At 34.1% G+C, this 8,308-nt stretch overlaps 1 protein-coding gene across 2 annotated transcripts in view; it reads left to right on the forward strand.

The window, feature by feature from the left end:
• Positions 1–7,106, forward strand: part of UBR5 (ubiquitin protein ligase E3 component n-recognin 5) — a 122,375-nt gene extending 115,269 nt beyond the window's left edge. For both annotated transcript variants that reach the window (XM_087447566.1, XM_004431228.3), the window contains exons 55-59: positions 1,314–1,469; positions 1,839–1,952; positions 3,468–3,612; positions 4,955–5,040; positions 6,476–7,106. In XM_087447566.1, coding sequence (XP_087303692.1) covers positions 1,314–1,469; positions 1,839–1,952; positions 3,468–3,612; positions 4,955–5,040; positions 6,476–6,688 — 714 coding nt within the window. In that variant the 3' untranslated portion in view covers positions 6,689–7,106. The remainder of the gene's footprint in view (positions 1–1,313; positions 1,470–1,838; positions 1,953–3,467; positions 3,613–4,954; positions 5,041–6,475) is intronic.
• The last annotated feature ends 1,202 nt before the right edge of the window (positions 7,107–8,308 follow it).

Here is an 8,308-nt window from a genome sequence, read left to right on the forward strand (position 1 = left end):
AATCTCAATAATGGAAGAGAGAGCATAGCAGAGTGTGTGACACGGGTGGGTTTGGGGGGTTCTGACAGACCTGGTTCCTGTTGCAGACAAATCCCCTGATATGTATGGCATATTTCCTCATTTCTAAAATGATAAAGAAAACAGTATAGTGCCTGGCACAGTTAGTGCTCCAGTAGATTTTAACCACTATTATTTGTTCTAGCAGGTGGTAGTAGAGGTAGAAGTAATATTGTATTGAAAAGAGCATTTCCAGCTTCAAAAATATATGTAAGATGTTCATGGAGGAGGTGGGACAAAAGAATGTAAGAAAATACAGCACAGCATGCTTGATATTTATCTCTGGGTGATAGAATTAGTTTATTGTCCTTATGTATTTTGATAGTTTGACAGCCTGCATATTGCTTTATGATTGGGAGGAGGGGAAATACCACATCCTTTAAAATTAATGTATAATACTAATTATGCAGCTTTTGACTTAAAACACAACTGCTGGTGTTGCTAAAGGTGTTATAAAGAAATTACTTGATACAAAACAATGAAATATTTTATAGTATTTTCCAGTGATGCATATCACACATCTGATATGAAATTAGCATTGTTAAACCTGTAGTCTACTAATAATTTTCTTTAATCAAACCCAGTGATGAATATTGTTTTCTATTAATACTGCATATCATATTATGATATATATTTTTTCTTTTTTTATTCTTTTTTTTTTTTTTTTAACTTTGACCCTCTTCTTAAAGTGTTTCAGCTAAAATGTTCTTGTGCAAAGAGGAACTGGACTTAAAGTTCAGCAACACAGAAATGTTGATATGTTGAGCCTTTAACAAGGTTTATAGAAAAGATCATGAAATGAAATAGACTCAAGTGTGACCTTCAGCAAGTTACTGAATTCCTTTGAGCATCAGATTTATCATCTGGAATTAATAATGTGTATTTTATGATTATTGTCAAACCCAACTGGATGTGTATTTAGTTCAGGACCAGCTGCTCAGCATAATCACTGTTTAATAATTAGTGCTGGTTTTTGCAAATAAATTATTTTGGAACTTAAAATAATTATTACACTATTGGTTTTAAAGTTTTTTTCAAAATTATATTTTTTATACTTTGAAAATTGAATGTATTATCAGAGCCAAAGATGTATTAAAATTTTCCATCTCCAAATCAGTTATATATTTAGTGGAAGATTATTCTTTATCAGTATATCCTCAAATTAGATAAAATTCTTTATCATAGACTTTAATTTACTAATGAGTTCAGTAAAGATGTTTCTTTCATAATTGAGTTTCATATGATTACGTTCTTAGGTCAATTGGCATGATTTTGCTTTTTTTGACCCTGTGATGTATGAGAGTTTGCGGCAGCTTATCCTCGCTTCTCAGAGTTCAGATGCTGATGCTGTTTTCTCAGCAATGGATTTGGCATTTGCAATTGATCTGTGTAAAGAAGAGGGTGGAGGACAGGTAAAACAAATATGTAATTTTCTGATACTGGCAAGAGAATTTGGTTGGTCTGTTGTGCTTGTCTTATATAGAAACAATTTAGATAGATAGTAACCAAGAAAGAGAGAGAGACACACACAAATACACACAGAAAAAAGATAGTCTTGGAGATGAATAGAGTGAGAGAGATGAATGGACAGTTACTGAGACAGACTGACAGGTAGAAGAGTTTTTTGTACTTATTTAAGGCTTAAAATGTTTGCATCTCTTAGATATTTGTCAGATATAGAATTATCTTTAGATTTAAAAATTTTAGGAAATTGTTTTATGAACTGTTAACTTATTGCTTTGACAAAATTGCTTTTAAAGGAACTGCTAAATTTTTCACAGGTTGAACTTATTCCTAATGGTGTAAATATACCAGTCACTCCCCAGAATGTGTATGAGTATGTGCGGAAATATGCAGAGCACAGAATGTTGGTAGTTGCAGAACAGCCATTACATGTAAGTGTTTTCTAGAAAGTGTTACTTGATCTGATGAGGCTGTTTGTGTCTTCCTGTGGGTAAACTAGCTCAGAGTGTATTCAGCTTACCTAAAAAAAGGTCAAAATTTTTAAACCAAAATGACTTTATGTACAGTGTAAATTACACCTGAATCCAGACCAAGTACTCACTTTCTCTTGGGTAAAACTACTTGGAAAAACCATGTAATCATCACAAAGTAGATTTAGTAAGTAAAAGTATGGAAAGGATGCTTGTGGGACTGAAACAACTACTGTTTTGGTGTCCTACAACCACCTATACTTTTGGTGACCCACTAGAAGGACTCCTAGGACTCAGAGGCAGTTGTACTCATAGTTATGGTTTATTATATAGCAAAACGATTCTCAGCAAGGGAAAAAAATACATCAGACCAAGTCTAGAGGAATCCCGGTGCAAGCTTCCAAAGTTCTCTCTCTGGGGGCACAAAGAACACACTTATTCCTCTAGCAGTGAATTACAGCAACACGTGTGCAGTGTTTGTGCTTAGGGAAGCCTGCTTAAGAGTCAGAGCCTAGGGTTTTATTGGAAGCCAGTCCTGTAAGCATTTTCTGCCTGTGCAACCAGCTATGGTTACTGAAATTCAGACTCCCAGAGGAAAGCATGTGTTCATAAATCACGTTGTTTGCACAAATAGTCTAGGCCAGCTGGTACAGCAGGGTTCATTGTCCCAGTCATTCAAAATAGCCATATCGGTTAGTAATGTAGGGAACATTCCAAAAACCAAGTTTGGAAATGCCAGCCAAGGGCCATCCCCCCCAGTCAGGCCCTTCTGAAGAGCAACATCAGACCTACTATGTTAACTCTTTCCCCTTCTATGGTAAAATATTTGTCAAGTGTTTCTGATCCCTGTGCTGGGAATAATTGTGCAGGCTCTGGAGTCACACTGTCAGGGTTCAAATCATCGCTGCACTACCCTCTAGCTGTATGACGTGAGCGAACTACTTAAGTACTTCCTGCCTTGGTTCCTTCCTCTGCAAAATGAGGATAAAGTTAAACAAATTATTACATGTAAGATGCTTAGAGTGGTTCCTGGCACATGGTAATTCCTCAGTAAGCTTCTAGATTTAGGGTTTGTGTCGGGGATGTTTTTTGGTCATTACCATTACTTTTCCTAGTATGTTGATGGGATAGCACATTTGACAACGAGAAGCTACTCTTATTTATTTAATGACTAGCCTGTTTGTTATTAACATAATTTTTAAAACTATTTCAGTTAACTCCTGGTATATAACAATACTAACTCACTTTTGAACATGTAGCCTATTCACAAGGTCTTTTTTTTTCTCTGCCTCTTTTGAATCTATTAATAAGAAATTCAGAATATAGAACTTAATTTTTTCTCTGTCATTTAAAATGACAACTAGTATTCTTAGAGAGGCTGCTAAAATTAGATAGTGGGCTTTAACAACAATAAAAGTGCTACATGGAAAATAAAGTACTGATAGTAATAAAAGGGTAACTTTTGAAATTCTCTAGGCAATGAGGAAAGGTCTATTGGATGTGCTTCCGAAAAATTCATTAGAAGATTTAACAGCAGAAGATTTTAGGCTTTTGGTAAATGGCTGTGGTGAAGTTAATGTGCAGATGCTGATCAGTTTCACCTCTTTCAATGATGAGTCAGGTATGGAATTTTTTCAGTGTTTATTTAAGGAATAAACTATATAGTTTGATCAGTCAGCATTTTCTGAGTTTCTGGTCCTTAGATATATTTACAGTTTGAGAAATGCAGTATTACTGAGGTTTAAAATTTTTTTTTACATCTTTTTAAGATATTGAACTATGACAGTTTAGCATTAGCTTATTCTTAATTCTTTTATCATTTAATTCTAGGTTTTAAAGAATATATGGTTTAGTATGAATACAAGTAAAAATTCTTTGTGTTGAGCAACTGTGTAAAAAGGATTTTTATATACTAAGAAAAAACAGTCCATGTGACAATTCTCTTGGCCTTTCTCGATTCATGTCTCTTAAACTCCCTAATTAAAGAATTTGCATGATGTTTGCTTTGTAGAACTGGACCCCAGCACACTTACAAAGGCATAATAGCACACAAACAAATGGAGAATCTAGAAAGAAGAACAAGAGGTAGTGATAATCCTCCTAGAATAACATTTTGCTTCAGTGCTTGATGTGCTGCAACTCTTTCTTTTCAAAGTCCTATAGTCAAGGAATAGACTTTTTAGCTGTGACTACCCAGTAAAACACTGGAAGCTCCAAGAAATTCATTATGAGAGGATTATACCTATAATTTAAGATTATTGCATACATGAAGGTACTAGTTTTTTCCCCTGTATTTTTCATATTTTGCAAACAGCTTCAGCCAAATTATACTAAGTTAAATTTGGATAAATTTTATTTTTCCTTCATGCTTGGCAATATATAGATTATTGTATTGATAATAGCTTTTGTGCTACTTTTTAATATAATTTTTAATACTTATGAGGTAAGAATTTGTCTCATTTGCAAACCACAAACCGAGAAGGGAAAAAATATATATATAAAGACACTCCAAGTATAATCCTCAGATCAGCAGCATCGGTATCATCTGGAAGCTTTTTAGAAATGCAGAATCTCTGGTTCCTTTCCCTTCTCTTCCCCTGGACCTACTGAATGAGAATCTGCATTTTAAAAGATCCCCCAAGTGATTTGTAAACTCATTAAAATTTGAGAAGCACTGATTTAAGGTCATGAGAAGAATCATGATTTACAGATAGGATTCAAGTCATGTGATTATCAATTTTGAGGCTACTGGTTCATTTTTATAGTTTTGGTCATTTGAGTCAGGATTGACTAAGGAACTATAGAGGTTTTACATTACGCAAACAGTCCTAATTTCCTGTAGTAGGAATTAGACCCCCCCCCATCCTAAGTAACATTTTAATTTTATATTTTTTTATAAGAAGCACTGTTCTAAAAATATAACAACTAATACAGTATACTGAATTTATATTCTTCATTCTTAGGAGAAAATGCTGAGAAGCTCTTGCAGTTCAAGCGTTGGTTCTGGTCAATAGTAGAGAAGATGAGCATGACAGAACGACAAGATCTTGTAAGTTAAAAGCTTCACAAAATTTGTAGAAGAAAATATAAAATTTTAAAATACTGTGTATGATAGCCTTTTGTTTTAAGGTTTTATGGTTGGTCATTTTAATTTTGGCTAAGGAAATTAATAGAAGGTCAGAAATAAAAGGCAGTTTTGTTTTTCTAGTCTTCTCCTTCCTCTTTTGGGAGGTCATCCTTCACATATTGTTGGTTTTATCCTGTTGTGTCTGAGGGGAAGAGCTGAAGGACATAAAAATATAACACGGTTTCCTAAACTGTTCTTCCTTGAATTATTAGTCCTGCAAATTTTACAGTTTCTAGGGTTATTGGGTAAAACTACATAGTTATTTCCCTCTTGGAGAGTCACAGTTCACTGGTAAAAGTTTTGAGAAGTCTTCCATTGTATTTCTTCTTCCAACTTGTTGGATGTCCAGTGATATAGTCACCTGCCTTTTTAACCACATTGATTCTTGGAGAAACCCTTTATATTAAGCTTGTTTTTTACCTGTAAAATGAGTGGATTGGGCCAGCTTTATCTCTACAGCCCTTTGATGGTTCTTTGAAGATTCTACAGGCCAGACCCTGACACTTACCAGAGTTTCTTTTTCTGCCCCCTTCTATAGAATTCTAGATGAGATTTCTCATAAAATTATGCTTCAGGAAATAGCAGATTGGTTCATTTGGGTTTCCTAGTCACTCTGGGATATATTTGTCTGTTTAGTTGTGCACTATAAATGCATTAGATTTAAAAAGCTTTACTTTAAGAAATAGGCACTGTCTTAACTATCATTAAAGAATGGTATATATGTATCTATGTATGGATCAGTGAGGAATGGTATGTATTAATAAAAATAAATATTTCAGGAAAGTAAAGTAGAAGTTAACATTTATCTCATTTACACTATGTCCCACAAAATAGATGTGTAGTAAAACTCAGTATGGCTTATTGCATGGATTTTGATGTACAATAGATGCTCCCCAACACTTAATTACTATTATAAAATTATTCTGTATCACAACACACTGAAAATACTGGATTATGCTGCTGGTAGATAAAATGTCAAGTAACTTTTTTGATAACCTATGTGAATTTTGAAGCTTTTTGTTTTGGAGACCTTGTGCCTTATTTCCACTGAGAGATACTCTGTGGAATTTAGCCACCGCAAAGGCCCTTTAGAGAACATCTGGTCCAACAGCCTCATGTTACAGATGAGAAACTAGGGCCTGAAACGGTCCTTTTTCTACATATGTGACACTTTTTTCTCTCCTGACCCTGAACCTTTCCTTTTCAGTACAAGAAATAAATTAAAAACCCAGTTCAAAATAATACCTCTTTGTAGGTTTTAACACAAGAATGGGACTCAATGTATATATTGACAGAATTAAGGGTTGAATGTTAATCTGTTAAAAGCCAAAATTACAATTATTATACTCCTGTTTAGGTTTACTTTTGGACATCAAGCCCATCATTACCAGCCAGTGAAGAAGGATTTCAGCCCATGCCCTCAATCACAATAAGACCACCAGATGACCAACATCTTCCTACTGCAAATACTTGTATTTCTCGACTTTACGTCCCACTCTATTCCTCTAAACAGATTCTCAAACAGAAATTGCTACTCGCCATTAAGACCAAGAATTTTGGTTTTGTGTAGAGTATAAAAAGTGTGTATTGCTGTGTAATATTACTAGCTAATTTTGTAGATTTTTTTCCATTTGTCTATAAAAGTTTATGGAAGTTAATGCTGTCACACCCCCTGGTGGTACCTTAAAGAGATTAAATGCAAACATTCCTTGCTGAGTTTGTAGCTTAAAAGGCCTGAGGAGCACTAGCAACATTTGCCTATAATGGTTTGCTAGTCAACAACTTCTGGGTCTAACCCCAGCCAAAGATGACAGCAGAACAACATAATTTACACTGTGATTTATCTTTTTGCTGAGGGGAAAAAAATGTAAAATGTTCTGAAAATTCACTGCTGCCTTTGTGGAAAGTGTTTCAGCAAAGGTTCTTGTATAGAGGGAATAGGGAATTTCAAAATAAAAAATTAAGTATGTTCTGTGTTTTCATTTTAACTTTTTTTATGGTGTTTAATTTGTGGTTGGCTGCAATTGTGTATCATGTATATGGAACTTGTAAAAAGTTCTGGACATTCAGATCTTAGAGATGAAATCACTTTTACCTATGAAAACCACTTTTATTGCGGTTTATTTTGGCTGCATTGAGCTCTAGGATATTAAATGATATCACTAATATTTTGCATGTAATTTGTTCATTTGAGTGAGGGCACTTTTTTGTACATATGATGGGGCCAATGCACAATACTTTATCACAATCACCTTTTCTTTTCTTTGTATCCCTATTTCAATGAGCAGTCAGTCAGGAGGTTACTGCACTTCAGTTCTAAGTAGACATTTGTACTAAGGTATTTCAGTTATGTAAACTCAGCCTGGGCACTTTCTGATAACTGTAAAATGTTTTATAAGATCATGATTATTGAAGATACATTTTGGAAAATTTTAAATGTTCGTGAGCAGCTTAACTACTTTTGTATCTAGCCTTTTTTAAGTATCTTGTTACATTTACTTTTTTAAATAAAGAAATTACAGAAGAAATGTCAAGTAATATTGAAGAAACAATAGTTTTTATTTATGTAGTTGTACATTTTTAAACTAAGGGCAATACACCGACACGGTTATGTGCGTAAAAAATTTTGATTTAAACAACTGAAAGTTTATATACACATGGACTATAAGAAACAGAAGAAAATCAGTCCACATTTTACAGTTAGCAGAGAATCCTGAATGGCACTGGCCAGGCCACCTTTTCTTTTTACAAATGGGGGAAGTGAAGTGTGACCCCTACTTGGCATAGGAAATTAATTCATTCACTTATACTTAATAACTGAGTCACAGGTTCTTTTTTGATGACCCATTAATTCTGTAGCCTAGGACCAATATCTCTCAATTCTTGTGGTTTTAGTAGCTTTATTCCATGGCATAATAAGGAACACTTTTCTTCACTAAGTCTTCAATGAAGTGACTTAAACTAGCCACTTGATACATATTGAAAATGAGGAAATTCTTTGAAATCTCTTCTACTTCTCAGCTCCTTTATAGGACTCCTGGCCTTTGGGACATTTTTCATGTTTAAAGGCACTATGCTTTTATCATATAACTAACTTCAGAAGACTGAACCACATGATATTCTTAGCCCTGTTGACACAATAAATATTAAAAACTAAAATTACAGTAGTGAAACTCTGTATTATTTAAAA

The sequence above is a fragment of the Ceratotherium simum genome, chromosome 23 (genome assembly GCF_057802395.1).
Source record: "Ceratotherium simum simum isolate JZ-2026a chromosome 23, ASM5780239v1, whole genome shotgun sequence".
Taxonomy (NCBI): domain Eukaryota; kingdom Metazoa; phylum Chordata; class Mammalia; order Perissodactyla; family Rhinocerotidae; genus Ceratotherium; species Ceratotherium simum.